Source organism: Calliphora vicina, chromosome 2, assembly GCF_958450345.1.
Source record: "Calliphora vicina chromosome 2, idCalVici1.1, whole genome shotgun sequence".
Classification (NCBI taxonomy): domain Eukaryota; kingdom Metazoa; phylum Arthropoda; class Insecta; order Diptera; family Calliphoridae; genus Calliphora; species Calliphora vicina.
In genome coordinates this window covers 136,230,658-136,249,511 of record NC_088781.1, presented here as the reverse complement: position 1 = coordinate 136,249,511, position 18,854 = coordinate 136,230,658, and the positions used below count along the sequence as shown (strand labels likewise).

The 18,854-nt window shown below is 26.9% G+C and overlaps 1 protein-coding gene across 1 annotated transcript in view; it reads left to right on the top strand.

The window, feature by feature from the left end:
* LOC135950948 (uncharacterized) overlaps positions 1–18,653 on the top strand; it is a 61,832-nt gene extending 43,179 nt beyond the window's left edge. Inside the window, exons 2-6 of the mRNA XM_065500482.1 lie at positions 15,151–15,276; positions 15,555–15,596; positions 15,668–15,735; positions 17,737–17,940; positions 18,011–18,653. Of these exons, the coding sequence (XP_065356554.1) occupies positions 15,151–15,276; positions 15,555–15,596; positions 15,668–15,735; positions 17,737–17,940; positions 18,011–18,172 (602 nt within the window). The 3' untranslated portion in view covers positions 18,173–18,653. The remainder of the gene's footprint in view (positions 1–15,150; positions 15,277–15,554; positions 15,597–15,667; positions 15,736–17,736; positions 17,941–18,010) is intronic.
* The last annotated feature ends 201 nt before the right edge of the window (positions 18,654–18,854 follow it).

The window sequence follows — 18,854 nt, the reverse complement described above, 5'->3', positions numbered from 1 at the left end:
AAATCAAGGAATTACAAAAATTTAATATAATAACGTAGCTATCAATTGAGAGTTGTATTGTTGAAATGATTTATTTTACAACCTTTATTGTTATTTGTCACGTGACATTCGTAACTCAAAATTTGAAATATTATTGTTGAAATACATATATTCTAAAAGAATTTAAAGTTTTGAAAATTTTAGTAATGATAATCTGAATTCTAATATCACGAACGCGACATTTGTACACATTTGAAGTGAAATAAATAAAGAAATCTGAATATTTTTTTTTCTTATTTACATTTTTTGATAACATATTAGAAGCACTAGTTGTTTCCAATATATTAGAAATAAATATGGTATCGCGAAAGTGACAAAAAATAGAACTCATTTTCGCCAGCCTTTAGAAAAATGTAAAAATCTTTTTTTTTTTTTGAATCCAGTCAACTGTAATAAAAAAGCTCCCTAAAGTATGCAGTACAAATTTAGATATTTTATTTGCAAATAAATAAGAACAGGCAGGAAGGAGTATGTGGGTTGGAGAAACTTGAAGAACTAACATTAGTAAATGTTACCGGGCGAAGCCGGGGGCGGTCAACTAGTACATTATAAAATTAGTTTTTAAAGTGTTTACATTAAAAGAATGTGACTATTTAAATTGTTGTCTAAATTTAAATAAATAAAGAGTTGTTAAAAATTATATTCCAATAAACTGCTTTTATTTGCAATCAAAAGTATCCGTTTTATTTAAAAAAAAATAAACCAGCGTTTTTAAAAGGTAAAAACGTAACAAACTAATGTTAGCAAAAATTCATGTGTTTATGAACATTTTTATTTTCGGCCAGTGTCGACCAGTGTTCGACCTCTCTATGGAAATGTCTATATATAACATTTTTAGAGCTGGACAAGTAACATACAGTTTGTTTGTTTAAAAACCTACTCTGTAATGCCACTGTCTTTTTACGCTGTTTTATATTTTTTCCTCGTTTTTGTTTCCAACCAAATTTTTAGTTATTCACTGTAATGAATAATTTAACAAAAGTAGCAAAATATTCTTTGGAGTATAATTAGAAATTCTACCACCAAAAAATGTGACCTAAAGAATTCTCCTGGGCTACTTGGTAGTTAATTAAGTAAAATGTTAACCACAATAAAGATAAAAACTAAACAGAGGTTACTTTTTTTAGTTGTTTAAATATTAAAAGGGTTTAAATTTAATATATAAACGTTAAAAAGCAGAAAAACATTAATTTATAAAGATTTTTTGTTGTTAAAAAGGTTTTAATTATAATAAATTTATGTTTGATTACTAAAACAAATGCAAAATTTGCACAATTTTTTTTCAAAGAAACCATTTATTCTAAATTGTTTTTTTCTCTTCCACTATTTTATTTTAATTTCCGTTTAAAGTTTCAACAAATTTTAACCAACCGAAACTGTCAGTCAAATCCTTAATGTCAAGATATTTAATCAATCATTTTATACCATTCAATTTTATATGCGCATAATTGTTAGAAATTAAAACCAAAAAACACATGACACAACATTTATTGAATTCAATAAATAAACAATTATACATACACTCTGCAAAATGTCAATCATATAAAATAAATATAGTAACACAAATAAAATGCATACAATAAAAAATAAATACTGCACAGATTAAATGAATAAATTAATACAAAATCTACCTTCCGTTAAGCGAAATTTAAAATAACCCAAATGGAAATTTGAAGTTTCAGCTAACTTAAAACAAAACTTAATTAAACTTCTCTTCAGTTCTCACTTATTTGGTCAAATGTCAAACTGACAAAATCAGCAATGTGTCGATATTGTTACATTTTTACCTTTTAAAAAAGGTGGTTTATTTCCTTTAAATAAACCGCATAGTTTTGATTGCAAATAAAAGCAGTTTATTAGTTTAAAATTGTAACAACTCTTTATTTATTAAAAGTTACACAACAACAGTTTAAATAATTCACAGTAATACACACACTAAAATTACACAATTTATAATGTACAAGAATGCAGTTGATGTTAATTCCAACATCGTCTATGATAAACTAACTACCTACTGCAATCTCTGCCACTATTAATACACAGCGCCATCTTCTTTCCAGTAGCTTCATGAATGACAAAACTAGAATATTCAAATTCTAGAGCTTCTTGAAGCTTCAATGTTAATGTTATCAGCTTAAAAATTTTACAAACAAATGCTAATAACTGCGTTAAGAAAATTAAAAAAATTCATTAGATTTTTGATATGGAAACTGATGAAGAAGTTTGTAGCAAAGTAAAACTTCCAACTGGCTACAAGAAATGTACAAAATCATACCACTTTATGTATAAAAATCATAAAATTTTATTTGAATAGAAAAAATAAAATAAAAAATTCAAATAACAATAAATGTTTATTTGTATTTTATAGTAAATATTAGTAATATTGCTTGGCTTCTCTGTGTATTAGTAAAATAAAAATTGCAAAACTACAATATAAAATATTCTACTAAAATTTTGTGAACCATAAACTGAGTATTGCCAGCATAGATGAATACACATAGATGGGAAACTCTCCAAACAGAGACCTAACTCAGTTGTCAAAAACCAAAGTGGTGAGAATGTGAAAACAAAAACAACACTCGTATGTTTTATAAGTTTGAGTAATTTTTTTGTTTGAGTTTTTTTTTCTAGTTTCCGCTCTATGTGTATTTCTCTATTATTGCCACCTCAAACCAATCAATACCGTACAAGTTCGAATAGAATTGACTATAAAGGTTGCAAACAAATTTACCTTATACGAAACGTTATCAAATTGACTGTGAAGGTTAGTGTTTAGTGCGAGGTGCAATTCTTTATTAAGTGACATTTTTTTTTTACAAAACTGTTAACCGAAAGGAACAGCTAGAGAATGCGAATTTTTATATTTCTTTGTCGTCGTATTCCATTATAAATTTTCAAAAAGATGATGATACAAGATGGTGTTGAGATAAAATTTACAATATCTGCTGAAAAATCAAATTTAATCAATCAACTAAAGAAAAATTTTCAATAATTTTAAAAAAAATCGCTAAAATTCAGGGAATACTTGCGAATAATTTTACAAACAAATTTCACCAAAAAATATCGTTAATTTCACTAGAAACCTAAAAATTCACCAAAAATCCCTAATTTCATAAGTCGCTACTTCAGAAAGAATACAGTTAACAAAAATTTCATATTGTTACGTTTTAACCTTTTCAAAACGTTAGTTTATATCCTTTAAATAAACCGGATAATTTTGATTGGAAATAAAAGCCGTTTAGTAGTTTAAATTATTTATTTAAAAATATACAACAACAACATAATTAAATAGTCACTCAATGTTTTTTATACACGTTTGTAAATTCGCAGAAATACAGACACAATTTATAATGTACACGAATTTACTTGAAAAACACAACACACTTTAAGGCACACAGTTGATGTTTATTCGAAAAGCGTCTCTGACTCACGACTGCAACCTCTGCCACTATTTATAACACTGCCATCTGCACTCTAGACTGTTCTTTAACTGTCAAAATTCGAATATTCTAGATCTTACTAATACATACGCCATCTGTGGTGTACTTTCTACAATGTTCTTTAACTGAATATTCGAATTCGAATACAGCGTTGCCAACTTACGATCAAATCAACTGAAAGCTTTTATTTAATAATGCCCACAGATATGTTACAGTTTTCTATTACAGCACTGTTATTTGAAAGCATTATGCTACTTTTAAATCAGCCCTTAAAATCGTTATATTTGAATTCAAGTACAATTTCGTAACAATATTTTGAAAACATTAAAAAAAAAATCGCCAAATTTTACAAAAATCAAAATCGCAAAAATTTCAAAAAAAAAACCTTATTTCAAAATATGTTAATTTCATAAAATTTCACTAAAAATATTTTAAAAACTATAAAAAAAAATCGCCAAATTTTTCAAAAATTAAAATCGCTAAAATTTAAAAAAACTCTTATTTCATAATATTTCCCTAAATATAGTTAAAATCATTAAAATTAAAAAAAAATCGCGTATTAAGCGAATTTAAAAAATAAAATTTCACCAAAACGCAAAAATAAATTAATTGTTTTGGTCCTAGTTTATTTGTATACCCTACACCACCATAGTGGGAAGGGTATAATGCATTTGTACTGATGTTTGAAACGCCCAAAAATATCAGAATCACTTTCAGAGTTGATGCATTTGCTTTAGGTTCATATAAAATATGAAGACAATATTATAAGACAATTATGAATGTTCAAATCATTTGCTGAGTGCGGCCTTATATGGGAACTAGAGACAAATGTTGCCCGATACTTTATAGTATAATTTCAGAGTACTTAGAACTAATTTGTGCAAAATTTTATCGGGATTGCCGCATAATCGACATATTTATGACTGCTAAAACAGTATTCCGGGTGAAACAAATTTGCGGAAAATTTCGGCTAGCTACCTCCTTTTGTTTGGGTCTTATGTTGTTTTCAACAGACAGACGATCGGATATAACTAGATCGTCTTAGATTTTGCTTATTTTCAATACCAAACAAATTTGCGTAAAATTTCAGGTAAACAAAATTTATTTATTTTTTTTCGAATTATTTTTTTAAATTTAAATGTTTTTTTTAAAAAATTTTCGAATTGTTTTTTCAATTTTTTTTTTAATATTTAGCGAAAAAAAACTTTAGGTGAAAAAAAAAATTCGGATTAAAAAATATTTTTCCGATTTTGACCCATTGTAGGTCCAACTTACTATGGTCTTATATACGTCGTTGCAAAGGTCTTTGAAATATCTATCATTAGATATCCATATTGTCTATATTAATGACTTCGTAATCCAGATATAGGTCAAAAATCGAGGTTGTCCCTTCTCACGAAGGGTATAAAAAGAGGCCGAATAAAGGATTAACGGTATATTTTTAATATGATTTTGTTCATTTTCCAATGTCGCGTTCCGGTACCTAAATCACCGTTTGTTATCAGTACTCTGAGATTGTTCTAAAAGTGGCTGAACATTTTAGTTAAAATCAAAATTTTTGGCTTTAACTAAAGAACAAGTTACTGCATTTAATAAGAACACTAAATAGTTTATTTTGATATTTTGTCACGTTCGCGATCGTAAGTTCACATAAAACAGGATTAACATTAAATTTTTAATATGATTTTGTTCATGTTCCAATGTCGCGTTCCGGTACCTAAATCATCTTTTGTTAAAAGTACTCCAAGATTGTTCTAATAAAGTGGCTGAAAATTTTAATTATAATCAAAATTTTTGGCTTTAACTAAAGAACAAGTAACTGCATTTATTAAACACACTCAATAGTTTATTTTGATAATCAAAGCGTGTCACGTTCGCGATCATAAGTTCACATAAAACAGGTTTAACATTAAATTTTTAATATGATTTTGTTCATGTTCCAATGTCGCGTTCCGGTACCTAAATTATCGTTTATCAGTACTTCGACATTGTTCTAATAAAGTGGCTGAATATTTTAATTCAAATCAAAATTTAGTGGCTTTAACTAAAGAACAAGTTAGTGCATTTAAAAAACACACTAAATAGTTTATTTTGATAATCAAAGCGAGTCACGTTCGCGATCGTAAGTTCACATAAAACAGCTTTTTTCTCCAAAAAATAGCTTTTCACAAACAATTTTTCCAAAACAATAGTTTTTCACATAAAAAGGTTTCTTCATAAGATACTAAGATTCATCACAAAGTATTATACAAGGACTCCTATTGGTTTCTTTAATTCACATTATCTTTTAACAAGAAATTGTTTGCTTTTTAAAAACTTCATCTTCATCTTATAGTAATTTAATAGTTTATATGTTCTAGAAAGTTATTTATTGAGATCTTAGGTAGTTGATTGTTTCCTTGAATTTTGAACGGTTTGCTACCTATGGACCTGAACAGGGAAAAAAGGTAAACAAAAAATCGAATTTTTTAAGTTTTTTGCGATTTTCTTCTTGAAGATGAAGTTTTTCTGATTTTACTATATATGTTTATTTTTGTTCTACAACTTTGCCTCAGAGAATAAATCAAAATTGTTTGCAAGATATGAGATAAAAAATTTGAAAATTTCCGAAAATATCTAAATATAAAAATATAAAAAATTCAAAGTTTTATTAAAAACTAGTTGACCGCCCCAGCTTCGCCTGGTGGCATTTACTAAAGTTAGTTCTTTAAGTTTCTCCAACCCACATACACCTGCCTGTTCTTATTTATTAGCAAATAAAATATCAAAATTTGTACGGCATACTTTAGGGGGCTTTTTTTATTACTGGACTAAAAAAAACCGGTTTTAGCCGAAATTTTTTATTTTTTTTTTCTTTACAAACCATCTCCTGAAAATTTCGAATCGAATAAAAAAAATCAGCCAAATCGCTCCAGCCGTTCTCACGTGATAACATTACATACATGGACCATTCATTTTTATATATACATATAGATAGATTTGCATAAATATTTCGCAAAAACGCTGCATTATAAAAAACCTCTGGTATTAACATTGTTTCCCGAAATTGGGAAAAATCAGTACATATATTTTATTTCTTGTTAAAAATCCAATTTTTTATAAAAGCTACTTAATATGTTTTACAAAAAAGTTGTATTTGAGTTTAAAAAGTTAATAATTCTAAAATGTTGTTTAGTCTACTTTCCGATTTTCAGTTTACTTTTAAAATGCTCCACGTATTTATGTAAATGTCTCTAAGTTTCTACTTTTATAGTTTGTTACTTGAGGTATGCAACATGTAGAGTATACCTACAGTATTCGTTTGTATCTATGTGTATAAATAAGCAAATATTACTAAAGGTATACAAATAAGTAGACTCAAATACAACTACATTTAAGCATATAAGCATATATCTACAAACCCAAAAGTATTTTTGGGTAAAACAATAAAAGCAAGAAACAAAAATAACAACAACACAGATACAAATTGAAAATTCAAATATGTATTTCAATTCCTTATATAATGTTTATCTATTTGAATTCTATTACAACTTACACTCTTTCTGGGGCACACACACAAACATCTGACATACGCTTACAAATGCTTTTAAAAGTTTAAACATGTCTAAACATGTTTGTTTGCTCAATGTTTTATTCATGATGCATTCGAATGTAGACACAAAACAAATTGAAAGGAAAAACTCCTATTCAACTTATTGTAGTGTGTATTACTCTTGATTATCGAAATTTTAACACCTGTTAAAATTATATATTTCTTTAACTTTAACTGTTTTTAATAGAAAAAGTTTCTTATTACAAAAATAATAAATTTATAGGTTTAAAAGCAAATTTTATTACAAACAAAATTTTACTTACACGTGCAAAAACCTCATTATAAATATTTAACTGTTAAATTGCTATAAACATTTTCCAACTTAAGTTATTAAATGTTTAACAAAACGTGAACGAAACGTATTCATTGTATTTATATGTTAAATTCTTCTTATTTGAACACAGCTGCCGGAAATGAAAAAGTTTTTTTTGTTTGTTTGCTTGCCTGTATATAAATATGTTTGTGTTTACTTTCCTGTTACCTATACAGTTAGCAGTGAAAGGAGAGAGTGAGAAAGAGAGAGACAGAGAGTGTGTAAGAGATGTAACTGTGTTGTTAAGGAGATATATAATGATTTCGACAAGTATTCTTGGCATTAATTACTGAGTTACACTTGTTGTCTATAAAGTTAATTATAACATTCGGTTTCTACGCTGCACAAAAACAAAATTTAATTTGCAAATTATAAATGAAACTGTTGTAATGTTTATGTTGTAGTTTATGTAATTTTAAGAGGATTGGAAAATTGTAAATGTTTTAGTAATTGATTGAAATTTGAAAATCTGTTTCTGGAAATAAATGTTTTAAACACTTTAATGAGGCATATTTTAAGGCTTAAGAGGTAATAATGTAATTTAAACATATCACCATGCATTTGGGACAAATATTTTAATGGAAAACTATAGAAACATCATAGTGGGACAAAGTTTTCTATAGAAAAATCAATTTGAGAAAAATTTGTCAATGGAAAATTCCATGTATGACAAATTTTTCTAAAGATAAATCCATTTGGGACAAATTTTTCTCAAGAAATATCTATTTGAGACATAGTTCTCTATAGAAAAATCTATTTGGGACAAATTTTTATATAAAAAATCTATTTGGGACAAATTTTTATATAGAAAAAATATTTGGGACAAATTTTTCTAAAGAAAAATCCAATTGGGACAAACTTTTCTATAGAAAAGTTTATTTGGGACAAACTTTTCTATAATTTAATTTGGGACAAACTTTTCTATAGAAAAGTTAATTTGGGACAAACTTTTCTATAGAAAAGTTAATTTGGGACAAACTTTTCTATAGAAAAGTTAATTTGGGACAAACTTTTCTATAGAAAAGTTAATTTGGGACAAACTTTTCTATAGAAAAGTTAATTTGGGACAAACTTTTCTATAGAAAAGTTAATTTGGGACAAACTTTTCTATAGAAAAGTTAATTTGGGACAAACTTTTCTATAGAAAAGTTAATTTGGGACAAACTTTTCTATAGAAAAGTTAATTTGGGACAAACTTTTCTATAGAAAAGTTAATTTGGGACAAACTTTTCTATAGAAAAGTTAATTTGGGACAAACTTTTCTATAGAAAAGTTAATTTGGGACAAACTTTTCTATAGAAAAGTTAATTTGGGACAAACTTTTCTATAGAAAAGTTAATTTGGGACAAACTTTTCTATAGAAAAGTTAATTTGGGACAAACTTTTCTATAGAAAAGTTAATTTGGGACAAACTTTTCTATAGAAAAGTTAATTTGGGACAAACTTTTCTATAGAAAAGTTAATTTGGGACAAACTTTTCTATAGAAAAGTTAATTTGGGACAAACTTTTCTATAGAAAAGTTAATTTGGGACAAACTTTTCTATAGAAAAGTTTATTTGGGACAAACTTTTCTATAGAAAAGTTTATTTGGGACAAACTTTTCTATAGAAAAGTTTATTTGGGACAAAATTTTCTATAGAAAAGTTTATTTGGGACAAAATTTTCTATAGAAAGGTTAATTTGGGACAAATTTTTCTATAGAAAGGTTAATTTGGGACAAATTTTTCTATAGAAAAGTTCATTTAAGTTCATTTTCTATAGAAAAGTTCATTTGTGACAAACTTTTCTATAGAAAAGTTCATTTGTGACAAACTTTTCTATAGAAAAGTTCATTTGTGACAAACTTTTCTATAGAAAAGTTCATTTGTGACAAACTTTTCTATAGAAAAGTCCATTTGTGACAAACTTTTCTATAGAAAAGTTCATTTGGGACCAACTTTTCTATAGAAAAGTTCATTTGGGACCAACTTTTCTATGGAAAAGTTCATTTGGGACCAACTTTTCTATGGAAAAGTTAATTTGGGACAAACTTTTCTATGGAAAAGTTCATTTGGGACAAACTTGTCTATAGAAAAATTAATTTTTTCTATCCAATTTGCATAAATTTTTCTATAGAAAAATTCATTTGAGACAATTTTTTCTATATAAAAATTTGGAACTAAGTTCTCCATAGAAAAATCAATTTGGGAAAAAATTGTCTATATAAAAATCAAGAAAAATAGATTTTGAAAAAAATTGTGTAACATTTATCTCTAGTAGAAGCAATTTGGGATAATTTTTTTTATATAGAAAAATCAATTTTGAAACACGTTTTAATATAAAAAATTAATTTTCACAATGTTTTTTACCGAAAAGTAATTTGGACATTGTTTTCTATAAAAATGTAAGACATTAAATTTATATGTATTTCAATTCCATATTAAAAATTAAAAAAAAAATCTATTATCATTATCCCTTGGTAATGAAGTTTCTACTCATAGCATTTTAGCAACTTTGAGTTTTTCCCGGCGCCATTTTAATTAAACTCAACAAACCAGTTTTCTGTGTTTATTTTTCTTTTTTCCTAAATAAATCACTTAAAAAAGAGTCAACATCAGTTGTCCTTGGTAAATGTAGACATTTTGTCTTCAATGTTTTAATGGACACAACTAAATAAATACTAAAAATGTATGTATTACAATAAGTACTTACGCATGTTTGAATATTTGTTTGTCTACATACATAAATATATTTTGACATTTGCATAACGTTATGAATGAAGCATTTAAATTTATTTATGTATTTAAGTACATAATAAAATAAATATTTAATAAGCAACATAAAAAAGCTTTTTATATTTACATACATACCTACATACTCTTAAATAAATATGGCGAACTAAAGAATAAGAAAGAGAGAGAGAGAGCAAAGAAGGAAACACACTCAAGCGTATACGTAATAAAATACAGCTGCATACATTTTAAAGGCACAACATTAATCATACGCACCGAGTAACTTCATTACTGTTTCCCAGCCATCAACAATTTACAAAAGAAATCATTAAATACATTTTAAAAATAATGTTGTATAAAAAAATAAAACTATTTAATTGTATTAAAAATAAAAAAAGCCTTGACAGGCAAGGCTTCTTTTGTATTGTACGTACTTGAGGGCAATTTGTAAATGAATTATTATTTTATTTTTATATATTATTATTAAATAAACTGCGGTAATGAACAAACACAATGTTGTTTTTACATTAAATATTGAAAGTAATAACATGTGTTGATTCTAAAGGACATGTTTTTATTTTCAGTGGGGGAAACAAATTTTATCAATACAATTTTAAACAATAAAACATATAAAGAATTCCTTATAATTAAATTTATAAAACATATCAAGTTATACATAACTATTGTCTCGTTTGTTAAACCCTAGAGATTTTTATTATTGTAATATTTTGTTGAATTTAATTTTGATTAAAAGTTATTTGTTTAAATCTGTTTTTATAATCCGTAACTAACTAAATGAGCAAGTCAAATATTAGTAGTGCATGGTTATCATTAAAAAGGCTTTAAAACGTCAACAGTCTTAAGCATAAACACACATTCACTCGCTTTGAAAATTCATATCCACAGACTCACTAAACCAACCAACTATTATCCATAATGTCACAAACATTAGTTAAGTGCTCGTACAACTATAGAAAACTGCCTCCATGTACACATATTGTGGGAATATTTAAGGCAGCAGGTGATGAAAGGAATAGCAGAAAATGTTTTGAATAACTTTTTTAATAAATGAAAAATGTAAAAAAAAAAAAGAAAAAAAAATATGTGCAAAATTTCCAAATAGATCTTTTGTAGATAGAACTGATTATATTAGTAGAAAATTATGTCCCTATATTATTTTTCTATAGATAAATAACCCACATATTTGAAAATATTAATTTTTTTCGTATCACAGTGCGTATGATTGATATTAATACTGACATTTTTCAGTAAATTGTCTATAATTTATATAGTTTTTAAGTGATTTTAATGATTTTTCTATAGAAAACTTTGTCCCAAATGAACTTTTCTTTAAAAAGTTTGTCCCAAATGAACTTTTCTATAGAAAAGTTTGTCCCAAATGAACTTTTCTATAGAAAAGTTTGTCCCAAATGAACTTTTCTATAGAAAAGTTTGTCCCAAATGAACTTTTCTATAGAAAAGTTTGTCCCAAATGAACTTTTCTATAGAAAAGTTTGTCCCAAATGAACTTTTCTATAGAAAAGTTTGTCCCAAATGAACTTTTCTATAGAAAAGTTTGTCCCAAATGAACTTTTCTATAGAAGAGTTTGTCCCAAATGAACTTTTCTATAGAAAAGTTTGTCCCAAATGAACTTTTCTATAGAAAAGTTTGTCCCAAATGAACTTTTCTATAGAAAAGTTTGTCCCAAATGAACTTTTCTATAGAAAAGTTTGTCCCAAATGAACTTTTCTATAGAAAAGTTTGTCCAAAGTTCACTTTTCTATAGAAAAGTTTGTCCAAAGTTCACTTTTCTATAGAAAAGTTTGTCCAAAGTTCACTTTTCTATAGAAAAGTTTGTCCCAAATTCACTTTTCTATAGAAAAGTTTGTCCCAAATTCACTTTTCTATAGAAAAGTTTGTCCCAAATTCACTTTTCTATAGAAAAGTTTGTCCCAAATTCACTTTTCTATAGAAAAGTTTGTCCCAAATTCACTTTTCTATAGAAAAGTTTGTCCCAAATGAACTTTTCTATAGAAAAGTTGGTCCCAAATGAACTTTTCTATAGAAAAGTTGGTCCCAAATGAACTTTTCTATAGAAAAGTTGGTCCCAAATGAACTTTTCTATAGAAAAGTTGGTCGCAAATGAACTTTTCTATAGAAAAGTTGGTCCCAAATGAACTTTTCTATAGAAAAGTTTGTCCCAAATGAACTTTTCTATAGAAAAGTTTGTCCCAAATGAACTTTTCTATAGAAAAGTTTGTCCCAAATGAACTTTTCTATAGAAAAGTTTGTCCCAAATTCACTTTTCTATAGAAAAGTTTGTCCCAAATTCACTTTTCTATAGAAAAGTTTGTCCCAAATTCACTTTTCTATAGAAAAGTTTGTCCCAAATTCACTTTTCTATAGAAAAGTTTGTTCCAAATTCACTTTTCTATAGAAAAGTTTGTCCCAAATTCACTTTTCTATAGAAAAGTTTGTCCCAAATTCACTTTTCTATAGAAAAGTTTGTCCCAAATTCACTTTTCTATAGAAAAGTTTGTCCCAAATTCACTTTTCTATAGAAAAGTTTGTTCCAAATTCACTTTTCTATAGAAAAGTTTGTCCCAAATTCACTTTTCTATAGAAAAGTTTGTCCCAAATTCACTTTTCTATAGAAAAGTTTGTCCCAAATTCACTTTTCTATAGAAAAGTTTGTCCCAAATTCACTTTTCTATAGAAAAGTTTGTCCCAAATTCACTTTTCTATAGAAAGGTTTGTCCCAAAGCAACATTCCTATAGAAAAGTTTGTCCCAAAGCAACTTTTCTATAGAAAGGTTTGTCCCAAATTCACTTTTCTATAGAAAAGTTTGTCCCAAATTCACTTTTCTATAGAAAAGTTTGTCCCAAATTCTCTTTTCTATAGAAAAGTTTGTCCCAAATTCTCTTTTCTATAGAAAAGTTTGTCCCAAATTCAATTTTCTATAGAAAAGTTTGTCCCAAATTCAATTTTCTATAGAAAAGTTTGTCCCAAATTCAATTTTCTATAGAAAAGTTTGTCCCAAATTCACTTTTCTAAAGAAAAGTTTGTCCCAAATTCACTTTTCTATAGAAAAGTTTGTCCCAAATTTACTTTTCTATAGAAAAGTTTGTCCCAAAGGAACTTTTTCATAGAAAAGTTTGTCCCAAAGGTACTTTTTCATAGAAAATTGTGTCCTAAAGGAACTTTGCTATAGAAAAGTTTGTCCCAAATGAAGTTTTCTATACAAAAGTTTGTCCCAAATTAAGTTTTCTATATAAAAGCTTGTCCCAAATTAAGTTTTCTATAGAAAAGTTTGTCCCAAATTATGTTCTCTATAGAAAAGCTTGTCCCAAATGAACTTTTCTTTAGATAAGTTTGTCCCAAATGAACTTCTCTATAGAAATGTTTGTCCCAAATGAACTTTTCTTTAGAAAATTTTGTCCCAAATGAAGTTTTCTTTGGAAAATTTTATCCCAAATGAAGTTTTCTTTAGAAAATTTTATCCCAAATGTAGTTTTCTATAGAAAAGTTTGTCCCATATGAAGTTTTCTATAGAAAATTTGTCCCAAAGGAATTTTTATATAGAAAATTATGTCCCAAATCATGTTTTCTATAGAAAAGTTTGTTCCAAGTGAATTTTGCCCCAAATGAAGTTCTCTAGAAAATTTTGTTCCAAATGAAGTTTTCTATAGAAAATTTTTTTCCCATATGTAGTTTTCTATAGAAAAGTTTGTCCCAAATGAAGCTTTCTAACTTCATTGTCCCATATGAAGTTTTCTATAGAAAATTATGTCCCAAATGGATTTTTCTATAGAAAAATTTGTTCCAAATTGATTTTTTTTATAGAAAAATATAGGAAAATTTGTCCTAATTTGATTTCCTAAAGATATATCTGTCCTTATTGGATTTTTTGGCGACCAAAGGCAGCCTAACCCCTATAAAATGTATAATTCATGAACATAATACTCGTTTAAATGTACTTACCTTTCTTGAGCAGTAAAATACACACTAATACAAACAATTACTAAAGTAGGTGCAACACAGAGTATTTACAAGAAAAGAAAATAAAATTTAAAGAAATATGTTTGCATTGTTGGAAAAAAAATTCACAATTTTAAATATAACTACCATTTAACTACTTCCTGAATACATTACTTTTTAGCCAAGTCAAATATAAATCTAACCATGAGATAGCGAGTTCAACCCCCGGTTGGGGACAATTTTTATTGCAGTTTTCTTCTGTAATAACTATTTCGTGTAGACTCTTTATACTTAAGTTTGTGTTTGGTATGTTCATTAGTATTTTCAATGTGTGTTTTTGTACTTTTCTTTGCCATAGTTTTAACATCTTGTTCTACATTTTCCACATTGTTGAATTTTAAAAAGGAAATTTGTATAATTCTATGTGTTTTTAACTCTGGCATAAAATTTATAAAATAAAGAATAGAAGAAGCATTCTTTATTTCAGGGATTCGTTGTCAGAATTGTTAAGTTATTTATGTATATATTCCAACAAAATTATGTGATGGCTTGTCGGTTAAGTTACTGGCATTTGATACTTGTCGTTCATATTTATTTATTCCTAAATAAATGAATAACTAACAAAATAAGCGCTTAATACAAAAAGGTTCTTTATTTTAGCTCTAAAGCTTTAAATTGTTTAAGAGATTAGAGGTGGACTTATTGAAATAAAATGTATTTATAATAAAAGGATTGAAAGGATTCAATGAAAAAGCTATTGGTTTGCAAAATAATTTAATCCCAAACTTAAACAATTGATTTTTTTTAAACCAAGGATTAGTTAACTATAATTTAAATATTCTTATTTTAAGTTTATATAATTTTTGCTTGCATTTTGGAAATAATTTTATTTATAAATTTTAATTTGATTTTATTTTTTCTCTATTTTCATGACACCTTTAAAAATAAACACATTCTTCTTCTTCTACAACTACAACTTTTTTTCTAATTATTGATGTTGTCTATCACAAACACCTACCTACACAATAATTTCCTCTAATTGTTGTTTAAAACACTCAACAAACACTTAAACAGGAAAACTAGCAGCTACACAATGGCGTACACGCTTTGGTCGTCTATCCAAAGTACCCGCTTTGGGTGAAGTCGATCCAACTGGATCGTTTTGTGCCTTCCCAGATGATTGGTTGAAAAAGAAAGCCGGTAAACATACATATACTTAACTTTTATAACAACACTAACAATTTAAACAATTTACTAAAACAATTAGACAAATAAGGCCAACAAAACTCAAAACAAAAACTATTAAAACTCTAATTTAACACTATCTAAATAAAATTCGTGTATGAAATTTAACAAACTGTACTTTATGTGTAATTGAAAAAAATTGGTTGTTTTTATTTTAAAAACTTGTTAAACAAACTTTTTTAACGTTTCTATGTTTTCGTTTATATTTTTTTTATGAAACTTTTTAATTAAAGCGGAAAAGGCTGCCAATCCTTCTAGTTCGGATTTATGGAAAAGTAAGTTAAACAATTATAATATAAAATAGAAAACAAATAATTTGTAATTTTCATAATCTTTTTCCCAAAAGTTTTCTTTGTAAATGCTGTACCATTTGTGGGTTTCGGTTTCCTAGACAATTTCACCATGATCATTGCTGTAAGTTGAAAAATTAAATATTCATTTCATAAATTTATCTTATATTTCTATAGAACAAATTGTTTTCTTTTATAGAATAATTTGCCTCAAATTGTTTTTTCTATACAAGAAATTTCTCCTAAATTGATTTATTTATAAAAAAATCCAAATTTTTCTATAGAAAAATCAATGTTGTAAAAAATATTTCTATAGAAAACCTAAATTTGTACCAAATTTCTATAGAAAATTCAATTTAAGACAATTTTTTTTATAGAAACATCTATTTGGGACATAATTTGTCCCAAATTAACTTTTCTTTAGAAAAATTTGTCCAAAATGAACTTTTCTATAGAAAAGTGTGTCCCAAACTCTTGTATAGTTTCTCCCAAATGAAATTTTCCATAGAAAAGTTTCTCCCAAATGAACCTTTTCTATAGAAAAATTTGTCCCAACAGAACTTTTCAGAAATGAAGTTTTCTATAGAAAAGTTTGTCCCAAATGAAGTTTTCTATAGAAAAGTTAGTCCCAAATGAAGTTTTCTATAGAAAAGTTAGTCCCAAATGAAGTTTTCTATAGAAAAGTTAGTCCCAAATGAAGTTTTCTATAGAAAAGTTTGTCCCAAATGAAGTTTTCTATAGAAAAGTTAGTCCCAAGGGAACTTTTCTATAGAAAAGTTAGTCCCAAGGGAACTTTTCTATAGAAAAGTTTGTCCCAAATGAAGTTTTCTATAGAAAAGTTTCTCCCAAATGAAGTTTTCTACAGAAAAGTTTGTTCCAAATGAAGTTTTCTATAGAAAAGTTTGTCCCAAATGAAGATTTCTATAGAAAAGTTTGTCCCAAATGAAGTTTTCTACAGAAAAGTTTGTTCCAAATGAAGTTTTCTATAGAAAAGTTTGTCCCAAATGAAGTTTTCTATAGAAAAGTTAGTTCCAAATGAAGTTTTCTATAGAAAAGTTTGTCCCAAATGAAGTTTTCTATAGAAAAGTTTGTCCCAAATGAAGTTTTCTATAGAAAAGTTTGTCCCAAATGAAGTTTTCTATAGAAAAGTTTGTCCCAAATGAAGTTTTCTATAGAAAAGTTTGTCCCAAATGAAGTTTTCTATAGAAAAGTTTGTCCCAAATGAAGATTTCTATAGAAAAGTTTGTCCCAAATGAAGATTTCTATAGAAAAGTTTGTCCCAAATGAAGTTTTCTACAGAAAAGTTTGTTCCAAATGCAGTTTTCTATAGAAAAGTTTGTCCCATATGCAGTTTTCTATAGAAAAGTTTGTCCCAAATGCATTTGGGACAAACTTTTCTATAGAAAAATTTGTCCCAACAGAACTTTTCTATAGAAAAATTTGTCCCAACAGAATTTTTCTATAGAAAAATTTGTCCCAACAGAACTTTTCTATAGAAAAGTTTGTCCCAACAGAACTTTTCTATAGAAAAGTTTGTCCCAACAGAACTTTTCTATAGAAAAGTTTGTCCCAACAGAACTTTTCTATAGAAAAGTTTGTCCCAACAGAACTTTTCTATAGAAAAGTTTGTCCCAACAGAACTTTTCTATAGAAAAGTTTGTCCCAACAGAACTTTTCTATAGAAAAGTTTGTCGCAAATGAACTTTTCTATACAAGAGTTTGTCGCAAATGAACTTTTCTATACAAGAGTTTGTCCCAAATGAACTTTTCTATAGGAAAGTTTGTCCCAAATGGACTTTTCTATACAAGAGTTTGTCCGAAATGAAGTTTTCTATAGAAAAGTTTGTCCCAAATGAACTTTTCTATACACGAGTTTGTCCCAAATGAACTTTTCTATAGAAAAGTTTGTCCCAAATGAACTTTTATATACAAGAGTTTGTCCCAAATGAATTTTTCTATAGAAAAGTTTGTCCCAAATGAACATTTATATACAAGAGTTTGTCCCAAATGAACTTTTCTATAGAAAAATTTGTCTAAATTAACTTTTCTACAGAAAAGTTTGTCCCAAATTAAAGTTTGTTTATTATTGATTTATTAATTAATATCTTCTTATTTTTTTCTACAGGGCGACTATATTGAACACATATTTGGCACTTTCATGTGCATATCTACAATGGCTGCAGCTGGTTTGGGCAATACCATTAGTGATGTGCTGGGCATTGGTTCCGCTTTCTATGTTGAACGAGGTTGTGAATATTTGGGTTTAAAGCCACCCGATCTAACACCCATACAAATGGAAATGAAATCTAGTCGTAAAGCTGCAAACTATGTAAGTTTCTTACTTAAATCCTAAATAAATTTATTTAAAATTAAAAATAATTTCTTTTAAAACACTTTAGGGTCGTATTATTGGTATTACGGTTGGTTGTTTAGTGGGCATGTTCCCACTATTGTTTATGGATCGCAAGGCCATCGAAGACGAACGCAAAGAAGAAGAACGTTTAAAAAAAGAGGAGGAAGAACTTAAGAAAACAGAAGTTAATTTAGTAACGGCTCAATAGATTTACGAATTAAGTGTTGATTATTATTTTTAAATTATTTTTCATTTTTTGTTTGTTTAAATTATTGTTTTAAAAATCATAATTTAATTCCACGAACGATTAAGTAGCTGCAAAGTTTATGATTTACTCAAGAAAGCAAAAGCAATAAACGATTTTATTTTTTATAGGAATTTATTAACTTAAATTATATTTTTTAACTACCTCTACTAAGAATTACTGATTATTATTATTATTACAATTTTTGGTGTGTAAATTTTTATTTTTCAAATAATAATTTGTATTAATTTTTACAAAATTTTTCAATTAACGGGTTTTTTTGTTTATTTTTGTTTCAATTTTCTAAAATTTTCAATAATAATTTGTATTGATTTTTACTAAATTTCTTTCCTTGAACGATTACTTTTTTCTCAAATTTTCTATATAGACTTAAATCTAAGAGTTAAATAAAATTTCACTGTACGTACCTTTTTTAACTTTTATACTTGAAGCGGGTTTTTAGTTATTTTAAATTTCTTTTAAACATTTTCCAATTCAGTTTATTTCATTCTTAAATTTTTAATTTTTTATTGTTATTATTTGACACCTGTTTTAACACCGTCCAATTTTCTTACCTTATTAAAGAAAACTGCCCTAAGAAATTGTCATTAAATCATGTTAGAACAAGTTTAAACCTTTTGAAATC